Genomic DNA, 22,929 nt, shown 5'->3' with positions numbered 1-22,929 from the left:
GTTGTTCGCATTTATAGAATCTGAAAGAGAAAGATGAAAATAAAAAATTTGGCCTCCAAGGGTTTTGAAACTAAAAGAAGAAGAAGAATGAAGTAGAGCAAAAGGGAGGTAAAGGTCAAAACATAAATAAAGAAATAAAAGAAGCATTCACAACCTCAAATCCAAGTCCATGACAGATGAGGACTATGAACCACAACATATCCAAATCCACACAATTACCCTAACTAGGGTTCACATACTTATAAATGAATTATGTTTCTTATTATTTATGGTCTTTATACTCTTGAAGTTGTCAATTTTGAATCTGCTACGACTTCCTTGAGCCACCACAATTCTTTTCCTACTGCCAGATTACATTCATTCTATTGGAGGATCCAAGTTGCAGAACAATTTTGGATTTCAGTGAATGTTCTCACTAGCCTGTTCAGGGGTTCTCTTCCACAACTCAAATATAACCAGGCTCGATGGTTTTCAGCCATAGTCAAGAACCAAATATAACTAGGCTCAATGGTTTTCAACCACAATCAAGAGCTAAACTTTGGCAACATTGAAACCCTCCTCGCTATGAATAAGTCTTGCTTCAGAAAACTAGGGTTTGGCTATCCCAGAACTCGACATCACAAATGGTATTGTAACTTCGCTGCATGAGGTCTCCAATAGGTTTGGCTTCCTCAAGATGAAACCCTCATTGATTTTCTTAACCCATTTTCCTAATAACACAGAGGAAAATGTTGCGCTTTCATACTCCATGATATTCCGCGTGTTTTTTTCCGCCTACCCCGCTTTTTTTGGCTTCCGCTTGGCCAATATATTGAATAAATAAACCTTATAATACCAATATTATTATATAACATATAAAAGCCCTTTCTCCCTTATTATATAGTTAATATATTATTTTATGTTTTCTTCATTTTTTATGCCCCAATATGAATGCACATGATATGGTATTGCTTTGCTAATGAAGTCCCCGTGATGGAGAGATGCATTATTTATAATTAAAATATTACCAATAATATCGTATGGATCCACCACTTGCCTCAGTTATTGCAAACAACAAATATGGATTATTTAATACTAAAATATTAGCAATAAAAGCCTTTAGTGTAGAGTGTGGCGATCCGCACATGAAAACTTGAAAGCTTCCTCCACATAATGGACTTCCACACTTCTGCACATGTGCCTAATTTCAGAAAGATAACCATAAACAAAGCTTCTGCTCAATGATGCGAGAATTGATGCAGTTACAGGTTCTTTGCATAGGCTCGGGCAAGGAGGGGGTGGGGGGGCTGAACAAACATGCAATTAATATTATTATGTTTCCTTGTGCAACTATGTGCGGGAGAACGATCCAGGACTTTCAGAAAATTCAGATTTTCATTGTAAAGAATTTTGTTTGCACTTTGCACAACCTTTACTCAATTGACTAATGATATTCAGAAATACAAAGATATGCATTATTTATAATTAAATATTACCAATAAATCGTATGGGTTTATCGCCTGCCTCAGTGTTATTTCAAACAAAAAATATGGATTATGTAATACTAAAATATTAGCAATAAAATCCTTTAAAGCGGAGTGTAGAGATTTGCACAATGAAAGCTTGAAAGCTTCCTCCTTTCTTCGCACTTCTACACATGTGCCTAATTTCAGAAAGATAACCATAAACAAAGTTTCTGCTGAATGATGCGAGAATTGATGTGTTGCAGGTTATTTGCATAGGCCTGGAGGGGGTGGGGGGGGGTGCGGGCCTGAACAAATCTCCAATTAATTTTATTATGTTTCCTTGTGCCGCTATCAATGGGAGAATGATCTAGGACTTTCAGAACAATTCGTATTTTCATTGTATATAATTTTGTCCAAACTTTGCACAATCTTTACTCAATTGACTAGTGATATTCAAAAATAAAGAGATATGCATTATTTATAATTAAAATATTACCAATAATATCGTATAGGTCGGTTCTCCCACACATACGTTGTCCTCCACGCAATAAAAACTCCGCACATGGAAACATAATAATATTAATTCGAAATTCAAATCTAGAAGCATGATTTTCAAAGCATTAAAATATTAATACTAACTTAGACTTTCAAAATAGCACAAATGCATATGTGTGGGACTACGAAGGAAATCCATTATGCGGAAGAAGATCTCAAGCTTTCATTGTACGAATCTCTGCACTCTGCACAATCAAAGCTTCCTCTACACAATGGACTTCTTCTGCACTTGCGCACATGTGCTTAATTTTACAAACCTAACCATAAACAAAGCTTTTGCTCAATGATGCGAGATATTCGCAAATACAGGGATATGCATTATTTATAATTAAAATATTACCAATAATATCATATGGGTCTATCGCTTGCCTCAGTGTTATTGTGAATAACAAATATACTAAAATATTAGCAATAAAAATATGTAGTGCGAAGTATGAATATCTACACAATGAAAACTTCCTCTGCATAATGGACTTCCTCCACACTTCCACAAATGTGCCTAATTTCACAAAGAGATATGTCTTTGTTTCTCTAGTTGGAAAAAGAGAAACACATTCTTATATTATAATTACTTTAGCATAAATGTAGATCAGGTGTGTATCAAAACTTCTATGAGCATGTAAACGTCTGCCATTGGGACTATCTAACGCTAGTCTTGCATATACAAAAATACAAAGATATGTATTATTTCTAATTAAAATATTACCAATAATATCATATGCGTCCACTGCTTGCCTTGTTGTTATTGCGAACAACAAATATGGATTACTTAATACTAAAACATTAGCAATAAAAGCCTTTAGTGCAAAGTGTGGTATGGATTGTTCTTTGCATAGGCCTGGATAGGGGGCAAGAGGTTGGGGGAAGGGGTGGCTGAACAAATCTTCAATTAATATTATTATGTTTCCTTGTAGAACTATGTGTGGGAGAACAATCTCGGACTTTCAAAACTGTTTGGATTTGAGAAACGGGAAACCATACAGGGCAATCGACATTTTGCCTTTGTTTCTCCAGTTGGAAAAAGAGAATCACATTGTCGTATTATAATTACTTTAGTATAAAAGCAGTTCAGGTGTGTATCAAAACTTCTATGAGCATGTAAATGCCTACCCTTGGGATTATCTGACATCGGTCCTGCATATACAAATATGGTATTTTTAGTAATTCCCTGTCCCACACACCATACTTCCACTCATATTTGAAAGCGTTATGTTGTCATTTCCAAGCAAGACAACCCATCTCTGACCCCAACTGTAACAATGATTATTTAATAATGTTAAATCTAATGTCTATTATATATAGGATGTTTTTTAATTAAAATATTAAATATACATTTATTATTATTATTATTTAAGAACGTGTTTCACAAGGAATTGTTCTTGCCCACGACATTTGGGACCCACATCAATTAGTAACAACTTCAAATGTTAATGACTGACCGAAAGGCATTATTGAGTACGAAAGTCATTGTGGAGAGGAAGCGTATGCGGAGGAAGTTGTGTTGAGGTGGTTGTGCACGTGCAGAGAAAAATGCATGTGCGGAGAGCTTTCAATGTATGGAAAGCTTTGTGTGGGGAGAGTCAATTAATTAGCGGTAGAAGCAATCAAAGCTTCCTTCGCACAATGGAATTTCTCCACACTTGTGCACATGTGCCTAATCTCACAAACCAAACCATAAAAAAAAGCTTTTGCTCAATGATGCGAGATATTCACAGATACAGAGATATGCATGATTTATAATTTAAATATTACCAATAATATCGTATGGGTCCACCGCTTGCCTTGGTGTTATTGCAAATAACAAAGATACTAAAATATAGCAATAAAAACATGTAGTCCAAAGTGCGGAGATCTGCACAATGAAAAATTCCTCCGCACTTCCACACATGTTCCTAATTTCACAAAGATAACCATAAACAAATAAGAAATACAGAGATATGCCTCTGTTTCTCTAGTTGGAAAAAGAGAATCATGTCTCATATTATAATTACTTTAATATAAAAGCAAATGAGGCATGTATAGAAACTTATATGAACATGTAAACGCCTGCCCTTGGGACTATTTAACGTCGGTCTTGCAGATACAAAAAAATGGAGATATACATTATTTATAATATAAATATTACCAATAATATTGTATGCATCCACTGCTTGCCTCGATGTTATTGTGCACAAGAAATATGGATTATTTAATACTAAAATATTAGCAATAAAAGCCTCTAGTGCGAAGTGTGGTATGAGTTTTCTTTGCATAGGCCCAGGCAAGGGGGGGGGGATGAATAAATCTTCAATTAATATTATTATGTTTCCTCATGCTTTCTGTGCGGGAGAACAACCCGGGACTTTCAGAACAATTCAGATTTGTGAAACGAGAAACAATACTGGCCAACCGACATTTTGCCTCTGTTTCTCCAATTGGAAAAAGAGAATCAAGTTCTCGTATTATAATTAGTTTTGTATAAAAACATATCAGGCATGTATCAAAACTTCTATGAGCATGTAAACACCTGCCCTTGGGACTATCTGATGTCTATCCTACATATATAAATATGGTATTTTTAGCGATTCCTTGTTCAACAAACCATCCTTCTGCACATATTTGAAAGCGTTATGTTGTCATTTCCAAGCAAGACAACCCACCTCTGACCCAATTGTAACAATGATTATTTAATAATGTTAAATCTAATGACTATTATATATAGCATGTTTTTTTATTAAAATAATAAATATACATTTTTTTTTTTTAATTATTATTAGGAACATATTACGCAAGGAATGATTCTTGCCCACGACATGTGGGACCCACATCGATTAGTAACATCTTCGAATGTCAATGACTGACCTAAATATATTATTGAGTACAAAAGTAGTTGTGCGTGTGCGGAGGTGGTTGTTTGAAGGAAGCGTGTGCGGAGAACAAATACATGTGATGATAACTTTTAGTGTGCCGAAAGCTTTGTGTGGGGAGAATAAATTAATTAGCGGTAGAGGTAGGGTCTATGTTGTATGACAATTATTAATCTTGTTTTTTTTTTAGTTTATCAGTGAAATTTGATAAAGAGCTAGGATTTTTCTTTATTATTAATTATTTTTTAAAATCATAATTTTTTGAATATTCAAAAAACAAAGATAATTTTTTTATACTTACTACTTTTTTCATTTTTAATATATTGGGAAAATCTATTATAACATAGTTGTGAAACCAACCATGGAGACAACCATTATTCATTACTATCTGCAAATACAAGTTGACTCATCACCATTATCCAAGAAAAACCACGCCACTTGGAACTACCTGTTGGTGGTCCATAAGGGGGGCAAAATTTCACTCTCGCTAAATGCCTCTAAGTCTTGGCCCATTAACTTTTTTTCTTATGTTCGAAGAAGCTGAGCTCTTACCACCCCTCTCATTTGTATAATATTTTTAATAATAATTTTTGATAAACCTATATTAAACTATATATTATAATTTTTTTCATGAGAAATTTTTTATATCTCATATAAAAAATAAAAAATAAAAATGATTTCTTAATGATTGCGACGCCTAGATCATTTGATTTGAGTGGAGTTTAGTCCCTACTATGTCTTATGTTCAAACTTAATGGAGAGAAATTAAAAATGAAAACTATTTTTGAGAAATTAAACTATCCCAAAATCAATCTAATTACACAAAAAAAAATCCATTTACACTTACTACATTTTTAATATAATCTCATACATATATATATATATTCAACATTTCAAGCTCCACAGCTTTAAACATCAAATGTTTATTATCACCATCACTAAACCACATTCATTTTATCTTTTATTTTTAATAAATCAAAACACATCAAACTTCCACCGATTCCACACTCTTCGCCCTTATTAACACAAATGGAAAAAAATAAATACAATGGTCTTCGCCCTTCTTAACACCAAGGAAAATGAAAATAAAATAAAATACAAAACTCTTTAATATAAATTACCACACTCTTCACCCTTCTTGACACCAATGCAAAAAAATATGAAAAAACATTTGTGAAACACGTTATTATTATTATTCTTCAAATCCATTGCTTTGTGGTTAATATCTCAAGGTTTCAGATCTATATTAGTTTTTTTGGAAAGAACTGTTTAGCACAGACTTCTTCCAGCGTTTGGAACGTTGTCTACTATAGTCTGAAACGTTTTGAGCCTCCTGAAGCATCTTTCAGAGGTTTTCTGAACGTGTTTTTAAGTTCATGAAATTTGTTGAGCTTCTGATCAATCTGATCTCTCAGGGGAGAGGCCTTGATTAATTTACTATTGCGAGCACTGCTTTCTCTGTTTTGGGGCGCTGGGGTTTATGGGTATTCACAGGATTATGCAATGTAGTTATCCCTTGTGATAAGTGTTTTGTGCAGCCATGCTAGCTTCTGGCTCCTAATTTCAATTACCATTGCGAGTTTTGGAGTGATGGTGAACTTTTGACACCTGGTTTGAATCGGGCTTTTGCCAGTGGGGATCTATCTACCCAATGGCAAATCTGTCCCAATACCTATGTGGGCAGTCCTGGGTGTCCCCTCCGCCTGCGATTCTGCATCGTTCAACCAAGGATTCCAGTGTTAAATTGCGGGCAAATTTTGTTGTAATTCAAAAACAGAGGTTGCTTCGAAGACCCTTTTGCCCTGTTAGCTGGTGGCAGAAAGATGGTTCTCCTCCCAAAATAAGACAGGTAGACTTGCAGACCCTCTTCTTTTTAAAATTCAAATAAATTTTGTTTTGGCAACTTTACAAACATTGGCATATCTTCAAAAGAATTGCAATGGGGGCATTTTGTGTCATAATAAGGTTGTTAAACCAGTAACTGGAAACCTCAGGTCTTGTGAAGTGCAATGGGGCATTTGGTTTAAATAATAAGTTTGTTCATTCAGTGACTGTAGGGCTCAGGTCTTGTTCTTGTAGCATGTTTTTCGAGGCGGGTAGCAAAATTGAGGTTGCTCTTTTTAATTTTTATTTTTAGATTTACAATTTAATTTTAATAAGTTTTATCCATTCTTAGATCCCTCGCCAAGTGGCCTCACCGCAAAGAACAGACTTCCGTTGGCTCAGGTGCCAAGTTTGAGGAATAAATATTACAACAGGGAGTTGCACCCGACTTGATCCTTTGGAAACTCATGCCATATGGGTTAGGCTGAACCTTTGCTTGACACTTTTGTTGGTCTCACCTGTGAACGAATGCCCCATTCACTATATCAATTGCTGTTAGAATTTGGTGTCGGGAACCCTTATTTTTTCTCTGATAATTTATCATCTGTAACGATGTTCTTCTCTATGATGTTATGTACCAAGCACAGTAACAAAAAGCACATTTTGTTGGATTTGTTTTCCTTCTTGCTGAATAATATAAGGTATCCTATCTCCACGAACTTAACATTCTTATTATGGCTTGGCAGAAATGGCGATTTTTCTGGTGCAATACACGTGACCCAGCCACCTCCATTACTGATGCCAAGAGCCTTTCACAAGATTCGCACAAAAGCAGTACTGCTTCGTCACACTTAGATTTGGAATGGATTCGAAATCTACGAAAGGCAAGTTCCCAACTTTTGTTTTTCATATAGTTCTCCCGATACTATGTTTTCTTCATTTATATTCGAAAGGGAGAAAGGTAATACATACAATGTCATCAGCTGGCTGTCCAAAACGAAAGTTCTACAGATTGTGCACAACATAAAACATGGCTAAGGACTGTTAGACTAACAGAAACAACTTTAAAATACTGGAAAACCAAAACTAGTCTCATGACTATAGTGCAATCAACTAAACAAAACTCACGTGTTCATCCAAAATGCTAGCTTACCACAACCCACTGGGTGTAGAGCAGATGGTGAGAGGATGTTCTATTAAGGCATTTCATGCTGTAAAAGTCACCGGTTCGAAACTCCGTGGGCAAAAATCTAGCCATGCTAAGGGTGCGATCCCCGGGTGATTTTGATGGCTTAGATGCCCCTGGGTTGCAGCTACACAAACCACAGGTTAGTCGTGCCAGTGCCAGTCATCTTGGGACTCACATAAACTAACAGACAAAAAAAATGCTAACTTACCAGTGCAAGAAGGTTTAAAATGTAAACAGATTAGAAGGAACAGTCCACGTTAGCATTTTGATCAACGTTCTATTCTGCATTTGGTTCCCTAATGTTGCGTTCACATTCTTTCACTGGTTGTCATCTGGGACTGGTTTTTGCTTTAGCTGGGATGTGGGGAAGGCACCAAGTTGGTTCTTGCTAGTAGCGACTTTTCAGCTGTTGGGGACAATCCAGTATGCACTTGCTGGATTGGCCAGCCATCATCATGTCAAATGATTCTGATTTTGAGCTGGCCAAAACTCAGGTCTCAAACATAACTTGGTGCGTGTTAGTCATTCAAGTCCCACGCTCTCACTGTGGGATGTCCATTCCAATCCCTTCCGAAACTGTCAAATTGTTCAATGCCTCAAGAATCGAGATCGGTTTAAATGTACTTAATTTCACAGTTCCAATGCCGGTTCAGATTCATTCCAGATATTCTTGTAAAGAAGAATCTCCGTGTCCCTGTCCTCAAGTTTATTTGCGAAGTCTTCTCTAAAGCTTTCAACGAGGTTCTGCAGTTCAGTATGTATTCTTGGCTTGTTCTCCTAACCTATGCCGAATGGCAATGTATTTCTATCGTTTTGGAACCAGTCCCTTGTGAATTGACAGTTTTTTTGTGAATTTGAGTACGTTTGGAGTTTCTTTCTCAATACCTATGCCTCTAGATGTTGATTATATGAAAGACGGTAGATCCCTTTGAACCTTGCATTTCAAAATATGTAGAAGTAATTTAATTATAATAGCTTTTCAACTGACTTGGAAGAGAGTTTGCCCAAGCTGCCACTAGAATGACTTCTGTCAAGCAGTGAAGCAGAATTCCCAGTTCTATGTACAAGATACTCTGAGAGATCCTACATGAATTGGCAAACTTGAATGCCAGCCTCTCTTGTTTTGTCTAACTCTGACGAGTAACTAGCAATCCGCAGCAGACTAGAATTCTCAAAACTTCCCACAAGCAAGTAGCAATCTACCACAAACTTCAAATAATGTGACCCACGTTTGTTTGCTCTGGATTCGTTGAATGGTAGTTAGTATCTACAGCACAGACTCGTGGGTGTTGTATCAGTTCTCCAACTTCTTCACTATGGTGAGATAAACTACTAATTTCGGAATTGACTTGAATCTGGTTTAAATTGGTCCAATGTAGACGTTTTTGTTGAATAACCTGAACCGTTCTGTGTAGCTTGGTTACCAGAACCAGATGAACCAGACATGCATAGGCATTTTTAGAGTGATTTGTGGGTTTCTGGTTGGAGCAGGTCAACTAAACCAGTTTCGTTTGGGACCTGAACTGTTTGGTTTAGGACAAAACCAGCTGGTTTGACTGGTTATGTACTGATGCAGCTCCACCTCCAAAAAAAGTGAAAGATGAAAAAAAAAACAAAAAACAAAAATGCCACAACTACCATAATACCCAATTTTCATCTATTCACTGATGCCCTCCTTTATCTTGGATGGACTTTTCCTGGATTATCTTGCAGCCACTTCCACTGCCACAGGATGGATGGACTTATCCTGGATTGTCTTGCAGCCTCTTTGCCACAGGGTACAAACATTGGTGTTGGACCAGGGGTCTTGAGTCAAGATTCTGAGCATGCCCATGTGGAGAATGTAGACGATCTAGATTTGGATAATTATGTTGTGTGATTTGAATGTAGACTGTAGGATGATTATTGTGGTATCCCAAGGGGATTTTTCTGCCCTTAGGGTTTCAAACATGGAAAAATATTGCACTAATGTCACAAGAATCCTTACAACTTTCCACAATGATGATTAAAAAATGCAGTAGTGAGAAGTACCATCCATAGAATGCATCAATTGTAACTAAACTATAGATAAAGATAATTAAAAATTCAGTAACCTTTATTGGTTCCACAACCGTTTACTAGGGCTGTTACACCCTGACAGTATTGATCCTTTTAGTACTGATAATGTAGTCACAAGTTAATGCTACCCAATTCAGCAGTTGCTACTATTACCCTACAGCACCATAAATCATCAACTTCAATTAACAACTGATCCCACACAACTTTAATCAATTCACAGAATAATTGGCTAAGAATTCTGTTATACTAGTGTTGCCCTAACTGGGCTGGGTATCTTGCTTCCCTGACAGACTTCCTTTCGAGACCCACTTGCTTATTGTTCACTGCTCTGATCAGACTCCTCTGCCCTGACTGGCCTGCTATTCCAAATCCGAAGTTGAGGTATGATGATGAGCCTGTTTATGATTCACTGCCAGAAGTGGGACCTGCAGCCCTGCTTGTGGCCCTTGGACCCTAGATGAGGGTTTCTCAGGCCTCTGCTGACCCTTGAAGACTGAGTCTATTGACTAGTGAATTAACCAAAGAACTCCTTCCCTGCTAACCTGAACATAAGCCGAGCTGCTACAAGAGAAATAAGTTGTAACATGACAGAAAAGGAGTCTAGCTAGGGTGGGATCACCTTGACCGAAACTAGACAGGAGATTAGCTAGGGTGGGATCATCTCCACTGAAACTAATCAAGAAGGGGTTTTAAAATCCCCAGAGCCTCAGTCTCAAGAAAAACAGAGACAATTCAATTCCAAATCGATGATCCAAAATGATTCCAACTCTCTTTTATTTATAGATTTTCTCATGGGGTTTCCTCCTCCTTAACCTGATGTGTGGGGTTCATGTGCAACCCCCAATTTGGGCTTTTTTCCCCCAACTACCCCAAAATTTACCCAATGTTGCCCCAAAACAATGGATAATGGGTTTCTCCCTTTATCAACTATACCGTACGGGGTTGGATAAGCTAATTTGTCCTCCCTTGGGCATTTATTCCATAGGGAACATTACAGTCCCCACCTTCCCAACATTGCTTGTCCTCAAGCAATTGCATGTTCAGGTGCTGCATAATTTTCCCTTTCATCAAACTTTTCACCCATACATATCCTACACGGCTTTCATCACTTTCAGTTCTACCAGTGCAATGTCTGTCAGCTTCATTGCCCTCATTTCCTAGTTTGCCCTTGGATGTTCATGCTCATCTTCTATGTCTTCTAGATTGGCTGTAGGCTCAGTTTTGAGCTCACAGGAGACAGAACTATCAATAATGCTTTCATTCTTCAAATCTTCAAGCTTCATGGATACTTCAGGAAGTGAGATTACTATATGATTTCCCTTCTCTGCCATACTTGGATCAGTCTCACTGGATTGGAGCACTTCCTCCCATGGGAAACCAAGGGGTTCCCTTCCTTTACCTGTTCCTCAGGTTCCTGATCACCCACCATTTGGATAGGCTGATGATATTCTTTCCCTTTTTGTTCGGGACCTTCAGCTTCTAATTCTTTAAATTTACTCCTAGGCATCAATTCTAATCCAACAGGGGTTGGATTGAAACTGCTTTGATGACTCTCCGTGGCTACATGATTCACTTGTTCCTTGTCTGGCATTATTTTAAATTGTTGTTTCTCCTCCAATGGCGTGTTTGACACAATTTATATAGACCCTTCACCATATTGAATTTGAATAGCATCAACTGATGTCGGATTCTGTTTACACTGAGCAGCTTCTAATAATTCAGAATTGGTTGTGTGTTCAGATTTAACGTCTTTGGAAGTAGAACATGAACTAATATACTGACTCTGCACATTTTCAGGTCCTAAAAAGTATTCATTCACCATCTGCTGGTCATGCAAATTTAAATCAGTCTTATCCAATTTAGATATTTGATCAGTCTGAGATGCTGGAGCATGTTCTTTGATCTCTGCCTCTTCTGACTCCTGTCCACTTGAAGCCATGTCGTGATAGTATGTTCTTGTATTATGTTTGAGTTGATCAGCTTCTAATTCTTCAAGATTGATTTTGATTTAGATTCAAAAGCATTCACTGGACAACTTAAACTAATATACTGATTCTGCATATACTCGGGTTCTCTATGTTCTGTGACTGAATTAGGATTAAACATTTGCTTGCAATCATATTGTGGTTCTGTCTCACTCATTTTAGGCACTTTATCCTTGTTATTTTCATCATTTATGCATTCCTTTCTGTCTGCCCTCATTGAGGGGGCATAGTCCAACCTTTTTTCTGCTACAAAATTCTCATCCTCCTCAAAATTTCGACCATCTTGCCCAGGCCATGAATGCATGTGCACACCCATGTTGTTAAACATTGGTTGGCCCTTTTTTTTTGTCTTCTTGTCATATGCTAAAATAATTTTATCTGGGACTTTACTGTAGGGGTATTTGAATCCTTGGTGCACTCTTGCACTGTCTGGTTTTTCAGAAATGTGTTTTATCCTCCTATATTTGCTTTTAGGTAGGCCAACATAAGCTTCTCCAATAAGGCTGACCCCTTCCCATCGACTCATAGCTTGAGGATAAAGGGGCAGTCTAGATGTTGTTTCATAGCCTTGAATTTTGCTCAAAGGAGTATTATCTTGCTTCATTTGGGATTGTTCATTCCTTAGGATACCCCTTGGAAACTGTTTCCAAACTCCCTTAGGGTCCCCTTTTCTATTTTCTAGATTTCCTTGGATTCCGGCTTTCCAGTGCTGATTTGGGATGGAAAAGGACCCTTAGTGGGTGCCTTTAACTTCAGTACACCTTTACCGACAATTTTTGCAGTAGTTAGATTCTTTTTTGGATAAGGGGATGTAGACAAACTCAGTCACACCTTGACTTTTAAAGGATGTAGCCCTTTTGCTTTGGCTATGAGGGTGGTCACTGAGCCTTACCCATCCTTGAGGATTCAAATTGATGCTTTGAATACAGAAGGGGATCCTGAGGTTCAGCTTGTAAAAATTTCTTCTGATATTTGCTGGAGTACCAAATTCTAAGCCTTTCTTCTACACCTGCCCCTAGAAGACAACTTTTCCAGATCTTATGCATCTCCATAAAGTTATTCACGATATTATTGTGATAATTCTTCAATGAATAGTAATGCAACTTCCTTTGCAAGTACAGCGATCTTTCCATGTAACGAGATACTTCAGGGGGGCACAACCCACTTTTAAGTCTATCAAAGAACTTTGCCAGAAGACTGATAAAATTCCATGTTTCTTCTCCAAGCAGTTGCTTAAAGTTAAGAGTTAGGTGGAATGTTTGCTGGTCCATGTTAGGAAGGTATTGTAATATTGTACCTATCCTCCTCCGTCAAACAAATATTCCATGTTTCCAAATACAAAATTTGCTTCAAGTCTGGTAAGTCAAGGAGTTCATAAGGAACTGAACATGTCTGATCTCCACCCATACATAACTCAACTCCAATTTCTGTAATGTCTGAATCATCTGTAGTGTCAGATTTTGGCCCAGAAGTCTCTTGATATGGAGGGATTTGATGTTCAACATTGGTGGGTGAACTTGAATGAGTTTGGGAGTGGCCGCCATTTCTGGATACCTTCAGATAACTCTCTAAAATAGCCATTTGAATTTGAAGTTCTTGATCAACCACTTGGCCTGGAGTCTGAAGGATACTTGTGCCTTCAATTCCAACTTCCTCATACTTCTTGTCTACACCACTCGAACCACTAGATATAGTTTCACCTTTAGGACTTTCCTCCTCCTGAGATGTTGCAGCTCTTCTGTTCAACTCTCCCAATTTTGCAAGAGCCCTTCTGTTCAACTATTTCAATTTTGCAAAAGTTTTTGCCTTCTGCTTTTCTGTTTTCTCTTCTTATTTTTTCTGTAGCTGTTTTGCATGTTGTGACACAATTTCCTTTATCCTCACACGCAGGGCCTCATAATCCATATTTCTTGTAGTATCCAGCTGATTATTACTGTGCTTAAGTAGATGAATGTTATCCCTCAACTTAAGGGTTTTTTGTGGGGCATTAATTGACCCTGCTTGTTGATCAAGTGCTTTGGGTGATGTCATCTTGGCATTTGCCTTTGGAGTCAACAGAAGTGTTGCCCTGACTTGCATAGGTTTTTCATCAACGGCCAGACTAGATATTCCATATTGAACAAAAGGAGAAGGCTGCCCTATTTGACCAATAGTCATCTAAGGCATTGCCTGAAGAGTGCCAAATGGCTTGGTTCCATGTTGTGATGTAGTGACCAGAAGCTGATTTATCAATTGTTGGTTCTGCTGCATTTAAGCAGCTATAGTTTGCCTGGTTTTTTCATATGTTTGCTTTTGCCAATCCTCCATTGAAACCTTCCCTGAAGATCTTGGTTAGTGACATTAACCCAATTTCTCACAGGTTAGCAGGGTGAGCCAGCTCTGATGCTACTCTAGTATCCCAAGGGGATTTTTCCACCCTTAGGGTTTCAAGCATGGAAAAATATTGCACTAATGTCGCAAGAGTCCTTACAACTTTCCACAATGATGATTAAAAAATCACAAGAGTCCTTACAACTTTCCACAATGATGATTAAAAAATGCAGTAGTGAGAAGTACCATCCACATAATGCATCAATTGTAACTAAGCTATAGATAAACATAATTAAAAATTTAGTAACCTTTATTGGTTCCACAACCGTTTACTAGTGTTGTTATAACCTGACAGTAGTGATCCTTTTAGTACTGATAATGTAGTCACAAGTTAATCCTAGCCAATTCAGCAGTTGCTACTATTACCCTACAACAACATAAATCATCAACTTCAATTAACAACTGATCCCATACAACTTTAATCAACTCACAAAATAATTGGCTAAGAATTCTGTTACACTGGTGTTGCTCTAACTGGGCTAGGTATATCGCTGCCCTGACAGACTTCCTTTCCATACCCGCTTGCTTATTGTTCACTGCTATGGTCAGACTCCTTTGCCCGGACTGGTCCGCTGTTCCAAATCCGAAGCTGAGGTTTGATGGTGACCCTGTTTATGATTTGTTGCCAAAATCAGGATCTCATGCCCTCTGCCCTGCGGCCCTGTGGCCAATAGTCTGCAGCCCTCGGACTGTAGATGTGTCTTGCTGCCTCAGAACTTGCTGTCAGCTTTAAGGGAGATTCGAGAGGGTTTCTCAGGAATAGGCCTCCGCTGGTCCTTGAAGACTGAGTCTGTTGACTAATGAATTAACCACATAACTCCTTACCTACTAACCAGAACATAAACTGAGCTTCTACAAGAGAAATAAGTTGTAATAGGACAGAAATAGTTTAGCCAGGGTGGGATCACCTCCACCGAAACTAGACAGGGGATTAGCTAGGGTGGGATCACCTCCACCAAAACTAATCAAGAAGGGCTCTTAAAACCCTCAGAGCCTCAAGCTCAAGAAAAATAGAGGCAATGCAATTCCAAATTGATGATCCAAACTCATTCCAACTATCCTTTATTTATAGATTTCTCATGGGGTTTTCTCCTCCTTGATCTAATGTGAGGGGTTCATGTGCAATCCCCAATTTGGGCTTGTTTCCATAGCTACTTCAAAATTTAACCAATGTTGCCTCAAAACATTGGATAATGGGTTTCCCCCTTTATCAGTGACTATATCCTATAGGGTTGGATAGGCTAATTTGTCTCCCCTGGGCAATTAATCCATAGGGAACATTGCAATTATGTTTGGACTCTAGCAGCCATTCAGAGCCTCAATGCTTTATGTATATTGGTTCAGATATGTATTGCACTTGGTGCCATTTTGCTATGTTCACCCATAGGTGCTATATACATGAGAACCTTTGCATATTTGGTGTCTAATGGTTTGGATTTACATTTGTGTACATGAATATATATTTTTTTCAAAATAATAATTTTTATGTATTTTTTAGTTGACCAGCTTTTTTACCTTTTTTCTTTGTAAAAAATCAGACGATGGGAAACAGATTCTGCACCCAGGAATTTAATGTAAAACCTTAGATAGCTAGAACTGAACACCAATCAAAATTAAAGCTACAAAATACACTAACCTACAAACACATACTGCCGATATTATGAACAACAAACATGAAAAAATATGAACTCTTAAAACAACTTCAATGGTTTTATATTAAATCCGGAAACATTAAACTAAATGCAATAGCTCAAAAACAAAAACTCTTGAACCACTGTAATGGTGTGCCCTACTTCTTAATAGACTAAGAAGAAGAAAAGGTACAATGAATATGGACACATGCTCAATGATGCCTTAACTAAAATGTTCAAACCCTAACCCTAATCCTAATGTACCTTTCTTGCATGGGTAGATGGGCCAAGTGAAGTATGCCTCTACAAGAGATGAATTGAGGCATGCAAGCATTCCTCCTATCGAGAAATATAGCTTGAGCAAAAGCTTCTTGCATAGGTTAGGTGTGAACATGCGAGAAGTAGTTCAAGACAACTTATAGTAACAGCTTAGTAAAAGTGGGAAATAATATCATCTTATAATTTCACTTAAATACATACAAGTGAAAGTGTTGGGCATGGAATCCCCCCACAGCATGTTTTTGGGGCTCAAAGCCCAAGTTTTGGTCAAAGGTTTTGTAAGACTCCGCGAATTGCGGGCGTGGAGTGCGAAAAATATGATTGAGTCATAGGGTAGTCCGCCCTAAGTTATGTAAAATAGTATGATGTAATGTCGGCCTACCGGACCATGGGATTGTATAAATAGAGCGAGGCTCTAAATTGTAAGAGCAGAAGATAGAGGGAGTAGAGTAGGAATGGTTCATGGATAGAAGAAGAGTCTAAGCATATTGGGTTGTAGTAGTAGAAAGAGGCTCTGCAGTTGAGTGCGCAAAGGCCTAGTAGAGTCTGCCACTGAGTGTGCGGACCCCTGCAGCTGAGTGCGTAGGGTGGAGTTGAGATTGTAATTGAAGGAAGACTTAATAAAGATAAGGTTGATTCTAAATACTGTGTATCTGGGTTTCCTCTTACTTTTATGCATTTATACTGTTTGATGATTGCGCGCACTTATATGAATGTTGAATGATAAATAAGAATACTAGGCTCACACAGATAAGTTAAGTACTATAATAATACTGCAGTAAGTATAAGGAATCAGGGTAATGCTCTCTTCATGCTACAAATAGAGCTGTGCAAAGGCAACTTCACGGTTGCAAGGGATAGATAGCTGCGCGAAGCAACGCGTGCAAAGGGTCGAACCGAAAATCATCAAGACATCCCTAGGGTGCGGAAACCTGGTTCTAGCACCCTCCCATATTACTTCGGGTGAGATCTCAGTCCGTGCTCCGCGGACTGTTGCCAAAAGGGCTAGTAGTTACCGAGATTTGTTTGGCTAAATCACCTCTGAACCTGAGTTAGGCCCCAACAAGCCAACAAAAAGTCAAATTTCCTATATTCTCGTAGTCTTAGTGTTGAAAATGTAACTAGTATTGGTATTCATAATTGTTGTATGGCTCATGACATGATGAAATTTATATGTATTTGTAAAAGAAGAAAAGAAAAATTATTGTAAAGATAAAAAGAAAATTATTTTTTCATGTCCTATTTATTATGTTTCTAGTCTAAGCACCCATTGAGTGCTTCTAGGGTTGTGTCATGTGTCAGTCCTTGTCATCATGTAATAGACCTGTTAAAATTGGCAACTAGGGCCAAATTCCACTTTGGACAGCTCATTTGATGGAGATAATTATTGCATTAAATTCCTCTTTTCGAGAGGACCAAAATCGACCTAAAGATCATCAAATTTGGTCAAGGAGAAATGTGTTTTCGAATTAAAGCCCTCACATGTGCAAATTGACAAGGTCTGCTTGGGGTAAAATAATCTAGTGGAACCCCTCTCCATCTTCTATAAAAGGAAGAGTCCTCCAACCTTATTTCACACACCTAAAAAGTAATTTTTCTTCTCTTGGGTAATACTTCTGAGGCAGCCACAGATTGGAGAAGCTTGGAGGATGAATTGTTTGGGTCTGTTCTTTGGTGAATTTGTCTTCCACAGGTCCGAGTTAGGAGCAGGCTGCTAGCCGCAGGCTTAAGGACTGTTCTGGGTGGTGGTTTGGTATGATCCTTGGGTGAGGAACTCTCCAACAGCCGGCCGCATTCTTTGTGTGGAGACACAGGTGGGCTGCGGGTCTGGTTGACTTGGAATAAGAGGGCCGAGAGGCAATTCTGGGCTACAGAATAGGCCATAGGCCTGTTTCTCCTGCTCAGGTAGGTGGATGACATGCTGGAGGGCTAATTACTAGCCTATGTTGGCAGCGAAGAGGAACAGAAATGATTGAAGGCAAAACCACAGTGATTAAAGAGGGCTACAGCAGGCTGATAGCAAACCCTAACCAGTGATCAGAATAGCAGATTGGTTGGGTCATTGTCTTCTCTAAGGTCCATGTTATTAAATTGTCAATTTGCAAGTCATTCTTATTGTACTCTCTCTCTGCTGAACATTTGATATTAATAATAAGAAGAATTGATAAAGGGTTTTCCCCATGTTGGGGTTTTTCCTTGGCTTGAGCCATATTCTGGTGTTCTCTTGTCTTGGCTTGTCTTTTGCTTCGATTGTTTATGTTCTTTCTTAAATCACTATCAATGTGATAATGATTCATGTGATTGCTAATAGAAATGAAAAGGACTAACAAATGGGTTAATATGGAATTTGAAGTACCTGTCTTAAGCCAAGAATATGTTAACCTAAAATTAACATGGTGTCAGAGCTAAGGTGAGGACAAGCCCAAGCAAGAGAAAATGCAATCACTAAGATGGCTTCATCACATCAAAAGATAGAAGCATACCCAGTGACCGTGTGACTTGAGGAGAATTTCTGTTTATTTTTAAAGCACTTTTGTTTGGTTTCGCTGGAAATTAAGGTGACAGTCTTTAAGGGGATATGAAGGGTGTTTTGAAGACTATCCTCTAGTTTCATTTCTATTTTTGAACATCTGCGTTGGATCTTTGATGAGGGCTGTCATATTCTATTCAAGACCTATACCTTTGTATAGTTCGTTGATATTTCTGAGTATAAGGATTGATCTATGTGACCTTGATTACCCTCCGAGGCATAAATTATCCTTTGCGGCATACATTCTGAGAAATCTTTCAGATCGAAGAAGCAATTCTGGGTGAAATCTAAAGTCTGTACGTTAACCAAATTACACTAACTCCCGCAGCAGTCTTTAGGGGATATATATATACACTCATACATCTGTCACAGTTTAGAGCCAACCTTTGTACAAAAGTCTGTGAAGGGACTAGGGAGAAAGGAAGATGTTTTGATTGCTTGGTATTTGGCTTTTACGCAATAATACCTTTCTGCTTGATGCTATCTCTGAGGTCTTGTGTGGCCTTTTTCTGCAGCAAACTAAGCTTGATTTGAGGAACTCAAACTCTAACATTGATATAATCCTGGCAGTGTTTGATTTGATGACTCTTTTATGATTAAAGCTTTAAGCAATTTCAGGCCTATTGGTGTTCTTCAAGCCCTAACCTGTGATGATATCTCGGCACATTGTTTGGATCTCAAAGTTCTCTTCAAAACAGTTGTCTACTTTATAATTTTCTGTTTGATATGAAAGAGTCTTGGGCTATGCTTAAGGTCTGATCTGTTAGGGTTTTAAGGCAGCCCAAATTCTGTAATAAGGGTTCAATACATTAATTTGACGTTTAAGTTTGAGCACACGGAACAATAGCTTTTGTAAGGGTTTTTATTTTTAATTAACTAGAGTTTTGCAGCATCTCATCTCTTGTACGATGCCTTGCCCTAACCCTTACTTCAACAGTGACAGAGCTTATCATATTATGGTGTATGGCTCTTGGTTGACAGACCTATTTGGCCTCCTCTCTCCTGGAATCTGGAATAATTCAAAGCTCAGGTTGAAATGAAACATCTCTTGGAGTGAATTCGAAAGGCAAATATATCAACTTGTTAAATAGAGCGTCCATTTGCAGCATATCAGTGACAACAGATTCAGGTCCATTTTCTGAAGTTAATCAGTGACTAAAATTCAGGTTGACTGCTTGAAGAGTTGTCATGACAATATGATCACTTGTGTTGATAAGTAGTAAAGGTTCCCTTCTTGTCGTTGTTTGTATCACTGATACACGTCATCAGCAGAATGTCACAGTGAACTTGACAGAGGCCGTAACATTCAGATTAGGGTCAGATCTTGCTTCACAGGTTGAACATGAACAGGGAAATGTAGCTAGGGGTTTGTTATTACAGGACTTATATTAATATAATTATTTCAGGAACAGTGCTGAGAAGCCTTGTTAACAGAACAATGCCTGTATGGACCATGATTATTACCTATTGATAAGTAATTGACAGTGTTGATATTTTGGGGTAATGCTAGGGTCTTCCTGAAAGCATGAAGACCTGTAGCTATCAAGGATAGAACCCTGTGCAGTAAAGACTCTTGGTTATATGCAGCATCAGTTCTACTATGTGTGGCACTACCTATGTATGACATCTCAACATATGCAGCTAAATATCATTTATGTTCTAGCATTATGCTCGTTACATGTCCAGTAATAGTAGTGATATGTTGCAGACCCAGTAAGTCGATGACTCTGTTATAGTCTTGTTCACAAATGAAGTTGTGAACAAGACAGATATAAACCTTGATAGTCTATCTTTTATCCACTACTATGAAGAAGCTACAAAATAAATTGGAGCACCTTCTGTCTTTGGCAAGGGATACAACACTTGAAGCTTTTGAAGTTCAGCTAAGAGAAGAAGTGCATGACACTGAGTTGAAATAATCATGAGAGGATTTCTTCTCCCGATTAAAGAAGAACCATGACAATTCTTCAGTCCTCTTTGACCTGAAGCTTCCTAGAAGTTTGCTCTTGCAGTTGCCTCGTGGAAAGTCTCATCTCTTGCATGAGAAGCTAATGATTGAAAGCTAGATGATCACGTGAAACAAGGCTTCAGAGGGAGCTATAGAATCTTTGGCACTATGACCCAATGACTCTTGCCCAATGTTTATTGATAAAGGCAATGACTCTGATATATCCTTGTTACTTGAAAGTCTGCATGGAAGCTGTATTATTATGTTTGATGACTTTGGCACATGGACCTAAGGAGCTCTTTTGGCAAGGTCACTTTCCCTATATTTAGAGGAAGTTATGGTCGAGCCATGTTAATTGAAGATGCAGCTATTGATGATATCTGATTGATGACCCTCTCGTTTATCAATGTAAGAGGGAGTTGAGCTAGCCTTGATGAACTAGTCCATGCACTTAAAGATCTGATGAAGAAACTTCTGGTATACATATGCATATCTTGTGGGATCTCCGGTGTTCTAGATAAATACCCTATCTGTCATATGCCTCGTTATGAAGACTTTGAGTTGATCTATGGATGAGCCTCACATATTGGATAACTGCTTATTGAGATATCTCTATGATTCTACGATCTATAATTTGAGGTACACTGTTGAAATGTAAGATTCCATGAATATTCTGATGCTGGCTCGGTTGGCAGTATGATGGATGGAAAGAGCACATCTAGTGCTATATCTCTTGATTCGGTTGCTCTGAAAGCACTATTGAATCTGAATCTTTATAGCAACAAGTATGGCTTATTATGAAGAAAGTTGGTTGAGGAAGCTCTTCAGTAAGCTATTTAAGCATGTGCTGATAACCATTGTTGTATATTGCAATATTCTTGAGTGGGATTCATTTTTCAGAGAATCAATGTTCCATGAGAACTCCAAGTATTAGGTACCACTTTACTTTGATATGGTACATTAGAGAGCTACCAAGCTCCATCATTGTTGGCTGAATGAGCAGATTATTGTCATAACCTCTTGGTAAAGTCAAGATTATCTTCAAAGAGAGGCTGGGAGTCGTGGAAATCACGCTTGAGTTGGACATTGAGCTTTGAGCATTCCTGGGGGCTTGAAGTACCTCTTGGAGATATGAGCAACCATAGGGTGAGTGGTTCACCTTCCCCTATAGGTGCGGCGTGCGCTATGTACAGGGTGAGTGGTTCACCTTTTCCTACTATTGATGACATATGCATAGGATGAGTGGTTCACCTTCTCCTATGGCATATGAGTAGGATGCGTGGTTCACCTTCTCTTGTAGATACCCTAGTGAGAGATGCATATAGGCATTTGTTGGTTGTCACATGTGAACATGTCGGTGGGACGTGGTTCATCTTTTCCCCACATGTAGGATGCACCTTTCCCTATGTTCAGTGGTTGACATGTCGGTGGGATGTGGTTCATCCTTTCCCCATGTGTAGGATCTTTCCTGTTGGAATTTCTAAGTCTAACAGTTAGAAACCCTCCATGCACTTCGCTGATTTATAATTTTATTCCTACCTACTTGTCTTGTTAATTAACAAGTTATTTACCATGTAAATACTGGAAATAAATACTAGTGCATGCTCAACACATTACAGATCATCAACTGAAGGAAACAGAAACAAGCACACAAATGACATTATTATTTTTGGACTAATGTCCTCGGAGAAACCCAATGCGGGAAAACTAGTGCAACTATCTGAGGGTTTGATTTATTAAGTAGTTTTAGAATACAATCTAGATGCCAAATTCGGCTCACTCAACAGAGAAAAATCTCGGTAGTAGCACCTCTCAATTTGAGACAGATGTTCCGGCTGAAACCCCGGATAAACACTCTAGCAGCTCCTCAGCTCCAATCTGCCCCACGAAAAACCCCAGCATCAGCCTCTAGGGACTGCGTCAGCCTCTTTTGCCATCTGCGTTAGCTTTCTCGGTAGTTCCGATTTTTGCCCTCTGCGTCAGCTTTCCCGACAGTTTTGGTAGTTTTGGCTTTTGTCCTCTGCGTCTGCTTTCCCGGCAGTTTCGGCAGTTCCCGACGGTCCCGACAGTTTCGGCTTCTGCCCTCTGCGTCAACTTTCCCGATTGTTCCGACAGTTCTCGCTGTTCCCGGCAGTTTTGGCTTCTACCCTCTGCGCCAACTTTTCTGGCTGTGCAGTTCTGGCTTCTGCTCTATGCGTCAACTTTCCTGGCTGCTGCGTTGATCCTCCCGACACTATCTCTGCCTCTTTGCTTTTGTATTCACTGCCCC

The 22,929-nt window shown here is 38.6% G+C and overlaps 1 protein-coding gene across 2 annotated transcripts in view; it reads left to right on the top strand.

Moving 5' to 3' along the window:
• The first annotated feature begins 6,001 nt into the window (after positions 1-6,001).
• The window catches only part of LOC149159977 (uncharacterized), a 91,903-nt gene continuing 74,975 nt past the window's right edge, over positions 6,002-22,929 (top strand). The window contains exons 1-2 of one of the 2 annotated variants that reach the window (XM_089436597.1): positions 6,002-6,695; positions 7,417-7,558. In XM_089436597.1, coding sequence (XP_089292723.1) covers positions 6,498-6,695; positions 7,417-7,558 — 340 coding nt within the window. In that variant the 5' untranslated portion in view covers positions 6,002-6,497. The remainder of the gene's footprint in view (positions 6,696-7,416; positions 7,559-22,929) is intronic. The other variant, XM_089436596.1, reaches the window with a different exon arrangement.

This window comes from Pinus tabuliformis, chromosome 5_2, assembly GCF_031772625.1.
Source record: "Pinus tabuliformis cultivar Carrire ecotype Pingquan chromosome 5_2, CPIR1, whole genome shotgun sequence".
NCBI classification, from domain to species: domain Eukaryota; kingdom Viridiplantae; phylum Streptophyta; class Pinopsida; order Pinales; family Pinaceae; genus Pinus; species Pinus tabuliformis.
Note: the sequence above shows the minus strand (reverse complement) of the source record. Positions and strands in the feature narration are given on the sequence as shown.